The 22,140-nt window shown below is 36.0% G+C and overlaps 1 protein-coding gene across 1 annotated transcript; it reads left to right on the top strand.

The window, feature by feature from the left end:
- Positions 1-15,645: 15,645 nt before the first annotated feature.
- Positions 15,646-21,397, top strand: Ptgs2 (prostaglandin-endoperoxide synthase 2). The gene is made up of 10 exons (XM_026392882.2): positions 15,646-15,697; positions 16,883-16,999; positions 17,105-17,248; positions 17,865-18,008; positions 18,421-18,602; positions 19,115-19,198; positions 19,303-19,549; positions 19,844-20,130; positions 20,710-20,857; positions 20,988-21,397. The coding sequence occupies exons 1-10, from the start codon at positions 15,646-15,648 to the stop codon at positions 21,395-21,397; spliced, it is 1,815 nt and encodes a 604-aa protein (XP_026248667.1).
- The last annotated feature ends 743 nt before the right edge of the window (positions 21,398-22,140 follow it).

Genomic DNA, 22,140 nt, shown 5'->3' on the forward strand with positions numbered 1-22,140 from the left:
ACTTATTTCTCAAGACTGGACTTCTGAATGTAGACCATAGACCATTGGACTGCAATGAATCATCAGTTCTAATGATAATTAACAAAGATGTCATTTTCAAGGAGAAGATTCTACAACTTAACTCCTTTCAATAAAATCAGATTTTATATGCAGAGAAAGCTCACCCATACAATCACAAAAGTGTATAGTTGTAAATGTATGTATAATTCATGTTGCACAATATCCATTATTTTGTAGAAAACTTACGTATTGGGATGAGATACTTGTGATATTAAACTTTAATATGAGAGCTGAATGGACAGAACTACATGGATAGAACTCATAGTCATGCACCACTCAGTCAATTATTCATTCACTCATTAAGTGAAATGCCCACATTATGTTAAGGATACAGTGGTGAATAAAACCATGAGTGTCCTCCTTATGAAACTTACAGTTTAGTTGGAGAGACGAATCTGATTCAAGTATTAACATAAATAAATGTAAAAATACAACTGTCATGAGTGCTATGAAGAATAAGCATATAGTGCCACAAGGAGTGATAATTAGAATACCTTTATGAGAAAAGGATGCTAAATGAGATCTAAAGGATGAATAAAATTCTTAAAAAGTGAAGGATAATATTCCTGGCAGGACAGAGTCTGTGCACTTATCCAGTTATAACAACTAAAAGGATGTGAAACTGGGCCATAGAGAGATTTTTTAGGCAATGAGAAGATTTTTTTTCTTAAGAGCATCTTAAAACACTGAAGGATTTTAAGTAGGAGGATGACTTGTTTTTATTTAAGAAGAATAATTTTAGCTTCACCTTGGAGCAAATACAACACAGGGGAGCAAAATTGAGACAGAAAAGGTGTGAGAGGAGATTATGGCTTGAGCCAGGCTAATGGTGGACATGGATGAGAGGAATTTCACAAGTGCAATCACATTTAGGAAGTAAAATCACAAAAGAAGGATCATGCTATATTTCACTAAAAGGCAGGACCAAAGACCAGTTTTGGAGAGGTGAATATGGAGAGGGCAGAGGAGGCTTGACCACAAGTTTCATTTTGGACGTGCCAAATTTGAAGTGTCATTAAAATATTCAAGTGAAAAGACCTTTGGATATTCTTGTTGCAACCCAGTGAGGAGTCTGGGTAGAGATAAGAATATTTGAGACATGTGCATTTAGGGGAAAAGCTAAGAAAGTGAGAAAAGAAGCCTAAGACCAAGTTTGGAGGGAGTAATAGAATAGAAGATGGTGAACTTAAAAAGATGAGTGATGAAGAATGGTCAGAAATGGAGGAGAAAAGTCACAGAAATTTTGTATCAAAAAGTCAAGGAAAAGGAAAAAAAAAATCACAGCTATTTCTGCTGCTGAGAGAATAAGTATCATGAGGTATGAAAAACTGCAAAAACTATTATATTATTTCACTTCATTTTCTTCATGTGTATCTTGGGTTTTATACTTTATCTACATACATATATTTAATTGCCAGAATATTCTATGGCTAATCAGGCATGTGAAACCTTTGTTGATGAGGGAATTTTGAGATCCTAGAAAGCACCTGGTAGAAAGCGGTGCTTCCTGATGGTATTTCTCAAATATATTAAAGCGTTGATAACGAAAGCTGACACAAGTTTTTTTAAAAACATAGACTCATGTTAGACATCAGCATCAATGTTAATGTAAAACACAGATAATAAACTACAGCAACTTACTAAAAATAATAATTTAACATGATTCACAGGGGTTTTCCCAAAGAAGATTTTTTAGCATTAAGAAATGTAATTGCCATGTGAAATATTTAAAAGGTCAGAGGAAATAAGGCATTTCATCATCATTATAAAAGCCAAAAAGGCATATGAGAAAATTAAATATCCATTAGTGATTCAAAAAAAAACTTACATAAAACTTGAAGAATAGGTTTTTTTCCTAACATAATAAAAAAAAAAATCAAACTTAAATTGCATCATGCCCTCTAGGGTAAGTATACTCATACTCTCACTAAATTCAGGAATTAAACAAACATGAATGACCACTACCCTTTTTTGGAAAGCAAGAAACTTACTACAAATTCATGTAGAAAAATAAAGTTAATACCAAGTAATTTAAGAAGTAATGAAGGACTAACCCTATTTGGATATTTAAATGTTATAAAATTATAGTAATTAAAGAAGCATGATACCAGCAAATGGGAAGATCAGAATTCACAAAGAGAGCCAATATGAGATAAAATAGCATTATATAATAGTGAAAAGTAGTAACTTGTCAATGAATGGTACTGGGTAACTCTTGTCTATTTGGGTCGAACAGAACAAGCTGTATTTCTAATTCCTCATGCTATTCAAAATATCAAATATTTAATGTAAATAAAATGAAAAAGTAAGTTCTAAATAGAGAGGAGCTTAGTGAGAAGGCCTCCCCTCATACTCAAAACAGAAGCCATAAAAGAGTTTGACAGCCAAGTGTGGTGGTGCGTACCTGTCATCCCAGCAGCTGGGGAGGCTGAGGCAGGAGGATGGTGAATTCAAAGCCAGCCTCAGCAATTTAGCAAGGCATTAAGCAACTTAGGGAGACCCTGTCTCAAAATTTAAACAATAATAATAAAAAAAAAAAGTCTGGGCAGGAATTGCAGCTCGGTGGTTCAGTGCTTGCCTCTCATGAGTGAGGCACTAGATTTGATCCTCAACACCACATAAATAAATAAATAAATAAAGATATATCTACAACTAAAAAAATAAATTAAAAAAAAAAAAAGTCTGGGAATATTCTCAGAGTTCCTGGGTTTGATCCCCGGTACAAAAAAAAAAAAAAAAAAGAGTGTGACAGATATGAATGCACTGACAATTGTGTATATGTAAATATATGTGTATGTCAATGAATAATAATTAATAACTGTGAATATAAATAACATATTTTACCTGTGTGTATACACATGACAATGTCAGAAAGAAACAAAAAACAATACATCAGGAAGGAGTCCAGCAAGAGATTATTCTAAGAAAGCCTGAGCCACACATGGGGTAAATCCTGGGCAAGGCAGAAAGGAAGAAGAGGGAGCTCATTCTCTCTGCATCTCTTCTGCAGGGAAACTTGTTCCAGTTGGGAGAATGCCCACCCCGCTTTCCATGAGAAGGAGTTGCTGCAAGAACTCAGGAATTAAGAGCCATCAAAAGCCTCAACCCCGCCGTCCAGGGTCCCTCAGCAGATGCACACTATCTTAGCTCCAGGGCCTGGGAAAGCAGGTTTCAAGATGGAAACTTTCACAAATAGAGTTTAGTGAAGAAGGAATGCCCTGGGGGACTAGCATCCTTTGTGGTGAAGGAGTAGAGTTGGGTAGAAAGGGGTCCTTGAACTACAGGAAGGACAGCTAAAGTATTAGCACTCAATCCTCTCAGCAGTTGAGAGAATGAGTTCCTTCCTCTGCAAGAAGGATCAGGGCAGTTCTCTGCATTTACCACAGATAACAGGAGCACCTAGATAAGACTCAGGATAGAGACAAATAGATGCAGAAAAATGACTTTCCAAACAGTGTATGTTATATAAACATATCATTTGTCATTCACGACTCTATCTGTTTTCAGACTGGTATTTTTTTTTACTATTATATCTGCAGAGAAAAATACATAGATGCACACATAAAACAATTCCTTAGACTCAGCAGATGATTAGTGAATGAATAAATGCATAAACAAATATGGCAGAACTAAATTTTAACTTTCTTAAAATATAAAGAATTCTTTCAACAAATTGGCCAATATCTATCAATCACTGTATCTATCTTTGGTTTTACAATTGTCTATATAGAAGGTTATAAAACCAAATTGTATATCGAGGAGATTTTCCTACAGTTATATTCATATAGATGAGTAAAATACATGATAAAATACTATTGACAAAAAATTATTAGCAGTATTATTTATAATATTAAAAGACTAGAAACAGTATAAAGTCTATACTCACGGAATTGACAAATTCTAATCATGGATTGATATAATGGAGTATCATGCAGTTGTTCAAAAGAAGTTCAGTGGATGAGACAAAAGAGAATGAAAGGAAGAGATGGGCCATAGGAATAGGAAAGACTATGGAATGAATCTGATGTACCTTTCCTATGTACATATATGAATACACCACAGTGAATCTCCAATCATGTACATCCACAAGACTGGGATTATCATTAGAATAAGATATATTCCATGTTTGTATAAATGTATCAAAATGGATTCTACTGTTACATATAACTAAAAAGAAAAAACAAAAATCAAAAAGAGAGGAAAAAAATAAAAAGGGTGATAAAATGTGCTGATGAGGAAATATCCCCAACACATAAAGTTTTATAGTGATAAAAATATGGTAGAAAACAGCAGATATAGTAGTGTTCTCACATTTCACAAAAATAAAAGTACACATATATAAAAATTAAAATAAAGTATAAATATGAAAAAGACTAGGTGAAGATCCCCTGATAATTTTCTTTTGGTTTATGAAAGATATTTGTCATGTTTTTCACTTCACCTACTAAAAGCATTTGTGACTGTTCCTCTTTCCAAATGCTATCAGAATAGAGTTACATCATATTTACTTTGATGTAAACACTGTTGTAGACATTCTTTACACTTAGCAGTTTTCTAATCTCAACTTTACAAGTAAATAAATGTCTCAGTATTTCATGTTCTTCATAAGATATATAGTTTTCTTAATTTACATCTACTTTCAAATTAATTCTTATGTTTAATTCAGTTATTGACTTCTAGTAAAGCAGCGCAGAAAAGTTTAAAGCTAAGATAAACTTTAGAAGGCCTTTTAGATATGAAGAAATGGGCCCATAGAGATTAAAGGCATTGCCAAAGATATCACCCTAGTTGGTTCCAGAAGCATGGTAGAATGTCATAAATCTAGATGTTCTCCTTTATACAAAAGAATCTCACGGTCAGATTTCACCTGACATGAGTTTCCTGATTAGGTGAGACAGCTATGAATAAAGTATGGCTGGGTGAGAAGAAAAATATTAATCACCCAGGATGAATTTATTTTCAGAAACAATGTGTCCCAAATAGTCACACATCAGGTGGAATTTATTCTTGGGCTGACCAGGATCATTTTTCTAGTGTAGATGTGCATTAAAAAGATCTCTTGAGGAAAAATAAACCTTTTTAGCTGAGATCTATCAAATACAGCCTTATTTAAATGTTCCTGAACATTTTTTTGCCTCAGAAGACCTTATATTTGTTTGAAGATATTGTTTTAAAGAACTTATTTATCAAGCTATCTCTGAAATTCTAACAGCCAGAAGCTTTTGTTGTGTTTTTAACACATGGTAAAGACCACACACACACCACACACAAAGTAAATAATTAAATTTCAGCTTTATAATTCATTCACTAGCTGTGTGACCTAACTCCTCTCTGAGGTCCACTGTGATTATACAATGTTATTCATATAACAGACTTTTAAATGTGCATTAGTGTTCTTGAAAGATTAAATTATACTCAAGTCTACATGAACAATGGTTATAATAAAAGCACTGGTCATCTTACAGTTTTTAAAACGATTTTAAACTGATAAAGTGCCACAAACATTTGACACTGGATGATTTCCTCTGTTAAGAATTATTGTCCTAAAGACTAACAATTCCTTGGAAATAGGACTAAAGTGTTGTCTTTTTAAATCAAACTGTACAAAGGAAGGGATGCTGTTCTATGACATAGTTGTTATCTTAGCTCTGACATTTTTACAACTGTTCTATCACAAAGTTCAGAGTCTTTGTATGGACACTCCCGCATGAGGTGTGTTTCAATGGTTCTGGTTCATTTGTTCGCATAATGGCTCACATAATAGGGTGCCGTTCTCCTCATAAATAAATGGACCCTCCCTGGACAACATATAATTCTCAGTCACCAAACCTTGTCCAAGTCTTCAAATGACTTGCCTCCATTTGTAAACATATGCATCTCTCTCTCCTACTAGTTTGTCTTCTGCCTTCCTCTCTATAACAAAGCAGGATCCTTATTTGGGGGCATCAGTAACAATTGCCAGCATCTATCATGAAAATAGACAATTGAATGACATGTTTCCAAGAATGAAAGAGAATGAAAGCCATGCACAATTTTTCATTTGCCAAACTTCTATTGAGCTAGTACTACGAATCTATCCCCGGTGGTATGCTTACACTTAAAAACAGGCTTTCGTTTAATTGATTTGGTCTGTTCAAAACCAAGTTGGTTTTAACTCAGAAATAAGCTTAAAATCTTCCAGGCATGGAAGACACTTAGTAAATATTTTAAGAAAATAAGAGAATGAAAATATGTACAGCCAAGTGTGGTGGTACACACCTGTAATCCCAGAGGATCCGGAAGATCTTGAGTTTAAAACCAGCCTCAGCAACAGCGAGGCGCTAAGGAACTCAGTGAGACCCTGTGTCTAAATAAAATACAAAAAAAGGGCTGGGGATGTGGCTCAGTTGTCAAGTGCCCCGAGTTCAATCCCTGGTATCCCCCCAAAAAAGGAAAAAAAAATACATACAGCAATCATTTTTTTTTTTTTTTTGAGAGAGAGAGAGAGAGAGAGAGAGAGAGAGAGAGAGAGAGAGAATTTTATTATTTATTTTTTAGTTCTCGGCGGACACAACATCTTTGTTTGTATGTGGTGCTGAGGATCGAACCCGGGCCGCACGCATGCCAGGCGAGCGCGCTACCGCTTGAGCCACATCCCCAGCCCACATACAGCAATCATAAAGAATGGATATTTCACACAATGAAGAAATATAAAATGGATGTAATATTTAATGTATAAGGATTTCTTCAAGTGAAATTTTGGAAATGATAAGTAGCCTAGTGAATATAACTTACCCATTAAATTTTTTTTAATAATTTTTACTTATGTTTTTAAAAATTACTGTTGTTGTTATTGTTATTATTTGGTAGTGGGGTTTGAACCAAGGGGTATTGAAAACCACTGAGCCACATCACTAGCCCTTTTTGTTTTTTATTTTGAGACAGTATCTCACTAAATTGCCTAGAGCTTCTCTAAGTTGCTGAAGCTGGCCTTGAACTTACTATCTTCCTGCCTCAGCCTCCTGGGACACTGGAATTGCAGGTGTACTGGGCCCAGCTCAAAATTCTTTTTCCTATGAAGAAATTAGTAAGGAACTTAAAAATCGGGGGCAAACATCTTCTTTAAATAGATTTTTTTTCCATTTGCTTCTAAAATAAATGATATGCAGCACTTATAACTGAAAACAGCTGGCTTACAGAGTAAGATTTTAGTTAAATGTCAACTAAAGGACCTAAATTTAAGCACAGTATTTGCAGCTCTTCAAACAGTACCAAAATGGAATCAAGTTGAATCACAAAAAGGAGACCTGTTCTGGGCTGTTGAGTGTTTAATCAGCCTTATGGTCATCTCTGCAGAAGATAAAACATTTTTATAATAGCCAACAGCCCAAGGGTTGATCTGAGAATAGTTCAAAGTATAAAATTAAAAGGACAAAAGCAGAAGAGCAAAATTGAAAAGACATGCAAAGTTTCTACGGCTTCCATTATCTCCAAGGAGTCCACCTCTCTTCCAGAGGAACTTACGAGTGGGTAAAGAAACTGAGGAATAATAAATGTTAAGGGTTGTTCAAGGTCACATGGTCACAGCCCCTAATTAAGTGCTACTTTGCTTAAACTATGTTGGCAATAATGATAAAGGTCTTTGATACAAAGAGAATGTCAGTCTTTTACATTAAATCAAATTGGGCTCTATAAATAAGATAGATGTCCCTGAGAAGAAGATGGAAACAAGAACTGTGTTGTACCTTTGAAGAAAATCAGGAATTCTTAGTATCTAATAGAATACAATTGATTATCTCATATTCATTTGCTGACATTTTGTTTGTAAATAAATATTTATTAATATATATTTCATATTATGAAGACAATATGCATTCACTTAGAAAACATAGAAAATGAAAATGACCTTTAGTTCCACGGCAAAGAGATAACCACTCCTATAAAAATACTAAGCACTTAGGTTTAGCTGCCTCGGTCTCCCAGACCTCATCCTCAGCATCTCTTTGACTGGGTTCCTACCAGGCCTGCTAGCCTTCTTACTCCTGGAAACAGTTAGGATTTTCATTCCACTACAATTGTGCATGTTAAGATGTGTAAAAAGATTAACAGTTTTCATATGTATGCGTTCTGAGCAATGCTTCATTAAATTAGTTGATCCTGACTTTGCCTATTTATTGATTAGTACTAATCAATATTTTATTCACTTGCAAGAGTTCTTTAGCTAGTAAATATTATAATTATTTGTCAATGTATTGCCCTAGTGTCATTCTTTTAATTTTTTTTTTATTGTGGGTTCTTTTCAAATACAGAGTATTTAAAATTACTTAATTTAGTCAATCTGCTTAATATAACCTTTGCCTTCATCACCTCATAGTCTCCTTCATTTATTCAAGAAACATTTTTGAGCACAGATCATAAATTATGTACATGTACTAGGCACTTGGGATGAGTATATTTGAGATAGAAAAAATAAGCAAGTTATTTATTTATTTATTTATTTATTTATTTATTTATTTATTTTAGTACCAGGGATTGAACCCAGGGGCACTTAACCACTGAGTCACATCCCCAGCCTGTTTTATTTTTTATTTTGAGACAGGTCTTGATAAGTTACTCAAAGCCTTGCTAAGTTGCTGAGGCTGACTTTGAACTTGTGATCCTCCTGTCTCAGCCTCCCAAACTGCTGGAATTACAGGTGTGCACCACCTTGCCAACAACATCAGTTTTAATATTTATGCTTAAAAACTAGGAGTTTAAAATTAACATATTTCCAACCCAATGGCTTATGTGTAGCTATTATGATTCATTAAATAAGAAATTTATAGGTAAGGCAAGCTCTAGGGTAAATTAATTAGGACTTCATTTCAATGGTACCATCAAGAACCTATGTTGTGTCAGGGATGGTGGCACATGCCTGTAATCCCAGGATCTCCAGAGGCTGAGGCAGGAGGATCATGAGTTCAAAGCCAGCCTCAGCAAAAGCAAGGCACTAAGCCACTCAGTGAAAACCTGTCTATAAATATATACAAAATAGGGCTGGGGATGTGGCTCAGTGGTTAAGTGCCCCTGAATTCAATCCGCAGTACAAAAAAAAAAAAAAGAACCTATGTTGCTTTTAGTATCTCTTTAGTATATCATTGATAAATTGACTTGTTCCTCAGGCACAATGTGGCAGCAGCAATTCCAGGTCTCACATCAAAATAACTCCAGCAGTTTCTCCAATCATGGGAGCCAGTCACCAAAAAGAATTTCACTAATGATGCCTTTGATTTGGAAAATTCTATATTTAGTGGGCTGGGGATGTGGCTCAAGCAGTAGCGTGCTCGCCTGGCATGCGTGCGGCCCGGGTTCGATCCTCAGCACCACATACAAACAAAGATGTTGTGTCTGCCAAGAACTAAAACATTAAAAATTTCTCTCTCTCTCTCTCTCTCTCTCTCTCTCTCTCTCTCAAAAAAAAAAAAAAATTAAAAAAAGAAATTCTATATTTAGTAAATAATTATATGATAAAATGAAGTTCATGTGGTTTTTGAAGTTGATTTCACAGAGGATAGATTCACCTATTTATTCAATAAGTGTTTGCTGAGCACCAGGATATGTTCTAGGCACATGGAATATAGCAGCAACCAAAGCCAACGAAATCTCTATCCTCATGGAATTTACATATTTGGTAGGATGGACAGCAAACAAAATATGCAAGTAAATACATAGCCCATTTAATGCTGGGAAATGCTAATAAATAATAAATATGGGCGTATTATAAGCCTATTCATTTTTTTGGAAAATATTAAAGAAAAAAATTTTTGTAAATATTAAAGCCTGGTTTTTGTTAAGGCCGTGTGAAAAGATTCAGGGGAAAATTGAGCAGATGGTTTTGAGAGTCAAGTAAGAGTAAAGACACAGTTTTAGAAGCAAGAAACTCTTTTTTAAAAAAAATTATTTATTTGTTCTAATCAGTTATTCATGACAGCAAAATGCTATTCAATGGAGCACAATTTTTGACTTCTCTGGTTGTACCCAAAGTAGGGTCACACCATTCGTGCAATCATACATGTACCTAGGGTAATGATATTCGTCCCATTCCACCATCTTTCCTACTCCTATACCCCTTCCCCCCTCCCCTTTGCCCCATCCAAATTTTCTCCACTCATCCCATGCTCTGCCCCCCATTGTGGATTAGTATCCACTTATGAGTTAAAACATTTGGCCTTTGGTTTTGGGGGGATTGGCCTACTTGGCTTAGCATGATATTCTCTAACTCCATCCATTTACCTGTAAATGCCATAATTATATTCTCTTTTAGTGCTGATGTAATATTCCTTTATGTATATATACCACAGTTCTTTATCCAGTCATCTATTGAAAGGGTCTAGGTTGATTTCATAGTTGGGAAATTATGAATTGTGCTACTGTGAACATTGATGTGGCTGCATCACTATAATATTCTGTGTTTAAGTCCTTTGGGTATAGATCAAGGAGCATGACAGCTGGGTCAAATGGTGGTTCCATTCCAACTTTTCTAAGGAATCTCCATACTGCTTTCCAGATTGGCTACACCAATTTGCAGTCCCACCAGCAATGTATGAGTGTGCCTTCCCCCCCCCTCCCCACATCCTCACCAACACTTATTGTTGTCTGTATTCTTAATAGCTGCCATTCTGACTGGCATGAGATGAAATCTTAGAGTAGTTTTGATCTACATTTCTCTAATTACTAGAGATATTGAACTTTTTTATATATATTTGTTGGTTGATTGTATATCTTCTTCTGAGAAGTTTCTGTTACTCTTTTTTTTCCCCCAGAGATACACATGAGAGTTTATTTGTCAGAGCTGATAAATAAAGGCACATCTCTCCATAGATGGAGAGAGGCATGTCTATTACTCTTAACTTGAGTCTTGAAGCTACTAGAAAGAATGAGAACCTCTCGGACAGGAGGGAGAGATTGGAGACCCAGAGATAGAGGCTTCAAGTGCAAGCTGTCTCTGGGGTGAGCTAAGGAGAAAATTCTTGAGATGTTTGCAAGGGGCTCACAGCCCTTAGGGTAGAGTGAGGTTCCAGTTAAAAAGGAAGAAGACTTCCATCTTGGCCCCAGCTGAGCATCTGACACTACTTAAACTACAGCATTCAAACTTGAAGATTTTCCCCAGAGATAGTGAATAATCCAGGAACAAATATGCATTGCCTTCGGCAAAACAGGCTTGTGCCTCCTACAGAGGAGATTGTTTCCTGACATCCCTAAAAGATGAAGTGTAACATCTGTAAGAGGTAGAGTAGATAAAAGAGAGCAGCTAAAATCAAAAGCCCTTATTTATGGACCAGGGTCATTTTTCTTAATTAATAAAGATTATTTTTCAGAGCTGAAAGTACAAAGAGTCCCTATGACACCCCCTGTTCTTAGGCACCCACCACCTCCTGTCCACCAGCATCCTTCACCAGAATGTGTACCAGTTGTTGTGATCAGTGACCCTACACAGACTCATTATGGGATTAGAAATGATGGTGGAATGTGATGGACATTATTATCCAAAGTACATGTATAAAGACATGAATTGGTGTGAATATACTTTGCACACAACCAGAGATATGAAAAATTTTGCTGTATATGTGTAATAAGTATTGTAATGCATTCCGTTGTCATATTTAAATAAAAATATTAAAAGAAAAAGAAAATATGGTCTTTGAATTTCCATTGCCCCTTCATCAAAAATCAGTTGACTATATTTACATGGTTTTCATTGTGGCTCAGTAGTAGAGCGCTTGCCTTGCATGCATGAGGCACTGGGATCGATCCTCAGCACCACATAAAAATAAATAAATAAAATAAAGATCTTTCGTCCATGTAAAACTAAAAAAAAAATTAAAGAAATTTATACACTCAAATTTATCAAATCTATGGTGAAGATTTGTTTATGGTATTCTTTTATCTTTTTAAAGTCATGAGATCTGTACTGATATTTTCTTTTATTTCTGATAAGGTAAAATTTTGTCTTTTTTTTTTCTTAGTTACCCTGGTTAATAAAATCAATTGTCTTAGTCTTTCTGAACTAGGTTTTGGTTTTGTCAACTTTTATTAATTCCATGCTTTCAATTTCATTAATATCTGCTCTAATTTTTATTATTTCTTTTCTTCTATTTACATGGGATTTAATTGCTCCTTCTTTGGACTCTCCTAAAATTGAAGCCTAGACTATTGATTTTATCTTTCTTCTTTTATAATATATGCATTCAATGCTATAAATTTCTCTCTGAGGATTGTATTCACTACAATCTACGTATCTTAAATTGTAGTTTAATTTAGCTCAAGATATTTTAAAATTTTCTTTTAGATTCTCTGTGATCCTTGAGTTATTTTAAAGTGTGCTATGTGATCTCCAAATCTGTGAGGGATTTTCTAACTATTTGTTATTTATTTGTAGCTTAATACTGTGGCTAGAGAGTATAGATTGTATGATTTCTATTTTTTAATGTATTAAGGTGTATTCACAGCCCAGAATTTGTTTTATATTTTTGTGTACTCCATTTAAACTAGAGAAGAATGTGTATTCTGTCGTTCATTGCATTAAAGAGTGTATGGATAGCAATTATTTCCAGTTGAGTCACAGTTTTTCTGAGTTCAGTTATGCTCTTACTGTATGATAGGTCTGTCATTTTTTAAAGAGGGATATTGGAATATCCATAATCTACTTCCTCTTGCTGCTTTATCAGTTTTGCCTCATGTACATTAATACTATCTCATTTGGCAATATACCCAAGAACTGCCATATCGCTGGAGAATTTATCTTGCCATTATACATGAAGTTCCCCTTATTCCTCATAATTTTCCTTGCTCTATAGTCTGCCTTGTCCAAAACGAATAGAGCTATTCTAGTTTTCTTGGATTTGTATTAGCGTGGCATATCTTTCTCTTTTTAATCTGTATTTTCTTTGTTTACTTATTATGAATGACATTACTTCAATTGATACATATTTCATTCCTTTTCAGTATACACAAAACTTAAATCTAAAATAAATGCTGCAAATGTCAATGTTTAGGAACATTAGGAAATTACAGATAAAATTTGTCTAGCAATCTTCCCAGCATTTTATGAAAAAAAAAAGTTGATTAAAAACTCAAGGAGCAGAAGGGGGCAGTAAAACTCAACAGAATGCCCTGAAGATTTTTAAATATTCTTTATTTTTCCTTCATACTGAAAGTTTCCCAACAAATTTGAGATCAATAAAAGAAGTCTTATACAACAGATACATACAAGTGCCTAAAATATACACAGAAACACCATATATATACAAAATTAAGAGCTATAATTTTTATATAACAAAACCTTACCCTGTGTGGTACAAAATAATCATTGTGCTTTTCCATATAAAATGTTTAGCAGTCTTGAATTGATTTGAGATATTCAATATGCCTTTTGTGACCAGCATCTCAAAATGTACCTATTCATTTCATTTTATCTGTGTCACACTAGTTAAATTACATAATGACCTTTCCCTTTTTTTTCCCCAAGCCCATATTTGGACTTCCTTTCAAAACTGAGTCTTGGTTTCTTCTAGAGCTTTTTTCTTTTTTTTTTTTTTTTTGTAGGATGAGGGTGGGATTGAACCCAGGGGCAATTTACCACTGAGCTATCTGCCCATCATTTTATTTTTCATTTAGAGACAGGGTCTGGCTAAGTTGTTTAGGAAACCTCCCTAAATTGCTTAGGGTTTAACTAAATTGCTGAGGTTGACCTTGAACTTGTGATCCTCCTGCTTCAGGTTTTGCAGCTTCTGGGTTTACAAGAGTGCCCCACCCTAAGAGGCAGGGTATGGCTTCTTACAGGCATCTAATCAAGATAAGATTAGTAGCTTTAAAACTGAAAATTTAATGTAAAAAAATAAATTTTTAGTAGCTGCAACCTTATTCATTTAAAGTTAGGATGAAAAATAGGAATTTTTAAAGGAATTATTAAAATAAATGTTCTGTGCACTGGTTGAAATTGTATATAGGAATCAGTGCAACAAATAAATGGGGTGCCACAATGGGGAGCTCCAATATGACTGGAAGAGTACACAAGTTTTCTGGATGGGATAGGATTTTAGTCATTTGTGTCTCATTGTAGCATCAGATAATGTGTACATTAAGCAAAATGGTAAAACAAACAAAAAAATTTTCCTCTCTTCTTTTCTTACGACTTCTACACATCGATGAATCTGGTGTAATTTGGATTTGGGTTTTTTTTTTTTTTTTCAATCTTTTTCTATTCATCCTAAGAAAGTAGGGCTTAACTGAATTTGTTGTTCTCTACCTATTTTGGTTTAATACTTCAAACTCATATACCTCTCTTTGACCACCACCAAAGATAAATAGTAAGGAAAAACAAGGGAAAATGAAATTCAAAACTGTCAAAATCACCTTTTTTTTTCATCTAATACATTTCTCATCCAACTATGTTCCAAAATGAGGTTTTAAAATTAACTCTAATAAGCCCAGACAATTAAAAAGCAAATGAAAGTTATGTTTTCTTTGATCCATGGTCACAACTCATCAACTTTTTATTGGGAATTGCTATGAAAAGCTGGTGACAGAAATGGTGAAAAAACATTCAGTAAAAAGAGAAAAAAAAATACCTTCAAGCAAATGCTTCCGGGCACTTAGCATTCCTGCAGATTTGGGGTATAACTGTTTCCATTATCCATTAGAAGGCAGGAAATGTTATGCTGGGAAACCCTGGAGTTCATGATGACTATTTACACGGTAATTGATTAGGAGGAGTGAATTTTTTTTCCTTTCTCCCTTCTTTACAAGAAGCAAAGGAAGAACCCTCATTTTAAAAAGAAATTTAGGTAGAAATTAGAGCTGTGGACACTTAGCCTAGCTATTACATTCTGTTCAACATAACAAAAATAAAAGGTACTTATGAATGTGCTCCACATACAACTGGTTAAGCTTGGTCAATAAACAGCATGAGTCGTGTCATCCTTTCTTAGGTCCCCCAAAGACTAGAGACCTGGGCAAGGGAGAGGCGATCCCCTGCGCTCTGGGGCTTCGGGGCGCTCCGGTTCCCCAGGGGAAGCCGCGTCCTCCTCGGGCTCCGGCATCCCGTCCAAGGCGAAGGGTCACGGCACCCGCTCTGGGAAGCGCTCGGTCCAAAACCGGAAAAAAGTAAAGAAACGTGGCCAAGCCCCCGGGGGGGCGGAGGGCCGAGGACACCCCGGAGGTGGGAAGAATAGGAGACGAGGGGGGACAGTTCGCTTCGCACCCACCTTGGGGCGGCGCAGGGCAGCTTCGCGTGTTTCCGACTTTTTTTTATTTTTATTTTTTTTTGCGTGAGTAAAACTCCTGACCCACCCGGGTTTACGCAACTTTTTTAAGTGCAGAGGGGAAAACGGCGGTGGAGAGTAAGACCAGGCGATGGAAAAAGTCCGCATGACGTCACGTGGGCTTGGTTTGCAGGCATAAAAGGGAGGGTCTCTCCGCCAGCGTTCAGTTGTCAAACGACCTGAGCAGTGAGCGTCAGCACTCCCGGGATCTCCGCAGCGGCGCCTCCCGCAGGGCCACCTCCAGACGACAGCCGACCCGACCGCCAAGCTCCGCCCGCCGCGCACCGCCCCGCCCTCGGCCACGATGCTCCGGGCCGCTCTGCTGCTCAGCGCCGCCTTGGCCATCAGCCACGCAGGTGAGTACCGCGTGGCCTGCCCGCGCCCAGGCTGAGTTTCCGCTCAGACCTCGGTCCATCTCGGCAGGCCCACTCCTGAAGAGACGGGCTGGGTGAATTTGAACTTGAGTCCAAAAGAACTGGGAGGGTATCCCCGTTTTGCCACCCAGTCTGATCTCATGCACCAGCTCCTGAACCGGTCTAAGACTCACTCTCATCCACTAGACAGGAATAGGGATCCTAATGTGCAGGTTGTCATTTTAAGACGGGATCTGATGGATACCTGTGAAACGTGTGTGTGTGTGTGTGCCACCTCTTGTTACCAAACAGCAGGCATTGTGTTTTTGTGTTTTCTTTCTTTCTGTTTTTGAGGATTGAAGCCCAAGGGCGGCTTAACCACTGAACCACAGGATGCTTTTTTTCCGCTAAATTGCTTAGGGCGTCGCTATATTGCTGAAGCTGGTTTGGAACTTGAAATCCTCCCGCCTCAGCCTCTGGAGCTGCTGGGATTAAGGCGTGCACCACTGCGCCAGGCAGGCCAGCAACCATTGTTTTAATTAATGCTCTGGCCAGTGCTTTCCGGCCCCAGGGAAACTCAAATTATGTTTTTAAAACAAAATATTTGAAAAGTAAAAGCTGTTTTGACTTTGGAAAGTTTGCTAAATTTCAATTAATCTAGCCAGGAGCAAGCCTCTAATGCTAGAGGCTCGGGAGGATGAGGCAAAAAAGATCGCAAGTTCAAAGCCAGCCTCAGCGATTCAACAAGGACTAAAGCAACTTAGTGAGACCCTGTCTCAATAAAAACAGGCTGGGGATGTGGCTGAGTGGTAAGCACCCCTGGGTTCAATCCATGGGACTACCACTACTAATGATAATTACAGTACTAGATAAATCCATTTGAAAGTGCTGCTTTAGCTTTTTAGAAACACTAATTTGAAAGTCTAAAAAGTTATTATAAAGAAACCTCAGAAATGTGGGTTGAGTAATCTGTTAATAATAATAAATTAGTATTTCTAGCATAACCCTTCAGTGAGAAGGGTTTAAAAATTGTATTCCATGACTAATTTCTTGATAAATAAATAAATAAATAAATATTTCTTATATTTAATATTGTAAAGATGCCCCATAGTTAAAATATGAAACATTTAAGTCAAGGTTAAGACACTGAAGAATGATTGATGTGCTGTCCTTACTTTTATATTGTAGCAAATCCTTGCTGTTCCAACCCATGTCAAAACCAAGGTGTATGTATGAGCACAGGATTTGACCAGTATAAGTGTGACTGTACCAGGACAGGATTTTACGGTGAAAATTGTTCAACACGTAAGTTTCCCCTTGAGTTTCTTTATATGTGTTGGGATTACATACAGGTATCATTATAGATTTTTGTCTTATGATGAGTCTCATTTCTCTCTTGCTCTCTTACAGCTGAACTTTTGACCAGAATAAAACTACTTCTGAAGCCCACTCCAAACACAGTCCACTACATACTTACCCACTTCAAGGGGGTCTGGAACATTGTCAATAATATTCCCTTCCTGCGAAATTCAATCATGAGATATGTGCTGACTTGTAAGTACAAATCTCTAAGGTTTTCAGCTTCCTCAAAGAAACATACTTGATAATAATGAAGATTACTAAACCCAATCCAAAAACCTATTTCCAACCTGTCAAAATGACTTTAAATGTAACTTTTTAGTTTGTCTGCTTAAAGATCAGAAATATCGACATTTGGTCCCATCTAGTTGATACAGTTCTGTCCTGTAGTCAATTCTACTCAGAAGACTCCATCCCTCTAACTATTTCAGCCAGTTTATATAGTTTATTTGTTATGTCCTATATATATCCAATAACATTCACATAAGTGAATAATTTGGATTTGGTTCAGAAAGAAATTCTATACTTCTGAAGTAGTACCATGCACAACTATTCTTATTATAGGTCTCTTGAGCAGAGAATTGAAGCTACTGGAGAAATAAGATTGCTAGAGCATAGTACTCTTGTAAAGCATGTATATTTTAGTAAAGATGCATTTTCACTGGTAGTTACACTGAAATGTAGTGATTTTTAGAGTATCTTTGGAATTGAATTTAATTTCTGTACTACCTTCCACATTTTGAAATAAAAATGAACATTGATTTGTTGTGCATATGGAGACCAATAAAATATTTTTTTCTTTAACTTTCAGCCAGATCACATTTGATTGACAGTCCACCAACTTACAATGTGCACTATGGCTACAAAAGCTGGGAAGCCTTCTCTAACCTCTCCTACTATACCAGAGCCCTTCCTCCAGTGGCAGATGACTGCCCAACACCCATGGGTGTGAAAGGTGGGTGAGAATAAATGATTATGGAGGCATTAATTGTAGTAGAGATTGGATCACTACCTATAAAGTTCAAACCTAAACTTCCATTAACAACAGTATAGTTTTTTTTCCTTTTATGTGGATAACCATAGAACTTTTTTTTCCAAAAAAATGAATCTGCAAACTTCCATAAAATTAAATGACCATTTTGGTATAATGTCCTAATAATTATATTATTAAAACCAAATTAATGCTAGTTTAAATAGAAAAAATTATTTAAGAAATAAGTTTCTCCAATATCTTAGAATTTTCATTGATATTATGGTCCTCTTGACAATTGTATGTACCCTGTAAGTGAATGTCATCAAAGTGACAGTCATGTCTGTCCCCTTTAATATGTAGATGGATTTTTATCTTGGCTTTATTCATTTTTCAGGGAAGAAGGAGCTTCCTGATTCTAAAGAGGTGTTTGAAAAAGTTCTTCTAAGAAGAAAGTTCATTCCTGACCCCCAAGGCACCAATATGATGTTTGCATTCTTTGCTCAGCACTTCACCCATCAATTTTTTAAGTCAGATCGGAATCGAGGACCAGCTTTCACCACAGGACTGGGCCACGGGGTAAGACTGAGTTAAATCAGAACTGTAGCAGATAATAAATGCCAACGTTTGTACCATACCAAATAATTCACCCTCATTTTATAAAATGTCTATAAAAACCTTAGTAGAGTTTTCCATTTTAATTTACTGGTTTAGTAAAAGTATTTACACAGACACACACATAAAGATTCTTTTATTTGAAGTTTTTTGTTATGTATTTTTAAACTTTAGCACTGAAATGTCATGTGAAACAAGAATTTTGTATCAATTCACTTTTCTAGGGTTATGATTATATATGATTATAGTGAAGCATATAAAATTCTTAAGCTCAGTATGGGTACTAATACCTTTAAACACAAGACATAGGGGCTTGTAGTTTCAGTGTGCAAACAAATTTTAATATTTTGTGGTTATAAAAAATTTCCTGTATTAAAATTTTAAAGAATTAAATGATCAAGTTATTTAATGATAAATTATATAAAACATAAGATTGTTCAACAGTAGCAAATTGAAAATATTCCATAATTTTCTAGGTGGACCTAAGTCATGTTTATGGTGAAACTCTGGATAGACAACATAAGCTGCGCCTCTTCAAGGATGGAAAACTGAAATATCAGGTATATGCCCTTGACTACTAAAAATCAGTTATGACTCTTACACTTTATCGCTAGTGATAAAAACATTTTTTTAAACTCTTATTAATGTTTATTCCTGTTTACAGGTGATTGATGGAGAGGTGTATCCTCCCACAGTCAAAGACACTCAGGTGGAGATGCTCTACCCCCCTCACGTCCCTGAACACCTTCAGTTTGCTGTGGGGCAGGAGGTCTTTGGTCTAGTGCCTGGTCTGATGATGTATGCCACAATTTGGCTACGGGAACATAATCGAGTGTGCGATGTGCTTAAACGGGAACATCCAGAGTGGGATGATGAGCGGTTGTTCCAGACGAGCAGACTAATATTAATAGGTGAGCAAGAGAAAATTATCTAAAATTATCTAAACAAAACCCTCATCCCCAAAGTATAGTTTATTGGTACCTTTGCTGTGGGGGCAGGAGTAATTCAAAAGGAATGTTGTAAATGAAAAAACATACACCATTAATTTGGTCTATGAGCATGATCATTAATATAACTACCTTTGATTTGATATTAATTTTAAAAATAAACAAAGAATAGCAAATTAACAAAATTGCATGTTAGTTGCTTGAAAGCTTATTATCAGAAAGCATTAAGATTTTTAATTCTTTGTCTTGTGCAAATAGGGGAGACCATTAAAATTGTGATTGAAGACTACGTCCAGCACTTGAGCGGCTATCACTTCAAACTCAAGTTTGACCCAGAGCTGCTTTTCAACCAACAATTCCAGTACCAAAACCGCATTGCTTCTGAGTTTAACACACTTTATCACTGGCATCCCCTTCTGCCTGACACCTTTCAAATTCATGACCAGGAGTACAACTATCAACAGTTTATCTACAACAACTCCATATTACTGGAACATGGACTTACCCAGTTCGTTGAGTCATTCACCAGACAAATTGCTGGCAGGGTAAGCATTACTGAAACAAGACTGGCCAGTGACTTTAGAATTTCTGACAGAAATTAGTTTTCTTGAAGTTAGTAAAGGAAAAATCAATTATTTTACTACTAAAATTATTCTCTTAAAATAAGAAGCCTAAATTTTCTTTGATATCTAAAGCTTTAGTGCACAGTTGTCAAGAAAATAATAATACATACCCAAACCTTAAAATATTATATAAATCTTACAGATTATAGAAAAATGCAGAATATCAGACTTGAATATCAGCTTCATTTTTATAACTTTTAAAAGGCAAGTTAGTTCTAGACCACTGTCACTTTGACTCTTGAGCACAGCTGCTGTTACAATGTATATAAGCAGGCTGGGGACATTGCTCAGTTGGTAGAGTGCTTGCCTCCCATGCACAAGGCCCTGGGTTCAATCCTCAGCACCATAAAAGAGAAAACAACAAAAAAGTATATGTAAGAATCTTTCCAAGAGATAAAAATAGTTTACTTCTCTTATCTACTCTGAACATTTCTGCTTTTAAAGCAAAAGGAGTAAATATGCCTAAAAATGTTTTTTAACAATTTAATTCATTTTGCACAGGTTTCTGGTGGCAGGAATGTGCCATCTGCAGTACAAGCAGTGGCCAAGGCCTCAATTGACCACAGCAGAAATATGAAATACCAGTCTTTCAACGAGTACCGCAAACGCTTCAACCTGAAGCCCTACAAATCATTTGAAGAACTTACAGGTAATACAATTTTCTAGACCCTTAAAAGAATCAAGGGTCTATGGAAACAACAGGGGAGTTGAAAGCAAACTGAAGGGATGAAATTCTTAGTTTTACATTGGATATATTTCTGTCTTCTTCACCTTCCCAGGAGAGAAGGAAATGGCTGCAGAGTTGGAAGCCCTCTATGGTGACATTGATGCCGTGGAGTTCTATCCTGCCCTCCTGGTGGAAAAGCCTCGTCCTGATGCCATCTTTGGTGAGACCATGGTGGAAATGGGAGCACCTTTCTCCTTGAAAGGACTTATGGGTAATCCCATATGTTCTCCTCACTATTGGAAGCCAAGCACTTTTGGAGGAGAAGTGGGCTTTAAGATCATCAACACTGCCTCTATTCAGTCCCTCATATGCCATAACGTGAAGGGCTGTCCCTTCGTCTCATTCAGTGTTCAGGATCCACTGCTCACCAAGACAGTCACCATCAATGCAAGTGCTTCTCACTCCAGACTAGAAGACATCAATCCCACAGTACTACTGAAAGGGCGTGCAACAGAACTGTAGACGTCTATTGATCATATTTATTTATTTATGGACCATTCCTTAACTTAAATAATTAATATTTATATTAATATATTTATAAAACGCCTTATGTTACTTTCCATCTTCTGTAACAGAAGGCCGAAGTACTCTTATTAGAGAGGAAGGGGTCACACTTCTGGAAATTACTGTGTCACTACTTCTAAGATTATTTTCTTCCACTTAAGGGGGAAAAACAGTTCATTCTTCTCTTTTAGAAAACAATGGGAAGTGACTTGACATGTTTTTACTTGAATTTCAGTGTATAGTATGTTTTAATAAGAACAAATGCCAAGGTATTTGATCATTCAAATACTTAAAGATGGAAATGCTGCAGTTTCTACACTGCCATTATTTTTAAATCTGCCTTTTATGCTGCAATAGAGCAACTAGGGTTGGAATATTAAAGGACTTTTGGGTATTCATCTATCAAACAAGGGTACAAGACATTTAAATGAATGTCTAAAGCAGACTCTACGAGTAATTTCATGTCTTTTTAAAGCAGCCTTGAAATAATAATTTGAATCTAAATCCATGGGTAGAATCACTTTTAACAGCTCATTTGCTAAAGTTGTCAAACTTGTACTCATATCAATAAAAGAAGCAATCAGATTTAAATCTCCAAAACCAGTAGAAATTATAGTTACTGGTTAAAATTAGATTTTGGCTTTTTCACTAGGAGAAAAAATCCAACATGACTGTTACAACCTCCTTTTAAATCAAAATAT

Source organism: Urocitellus parryii, chromosome 9, assembly GCF_045843805.1.
Source record: "Urocitellus parryii isolate mUroPar1 chromosome 9, mUroPar1.hap1, whole genome shotgun sequence".
In the NCBI taxonomy this organism is placed as follows: domain Eukaryota; kingdom Metazoa; phylum Chordata; class Mammalia; order Rodentia; family Sciuridae; genus Urocitellus; species Urocitellus parryii.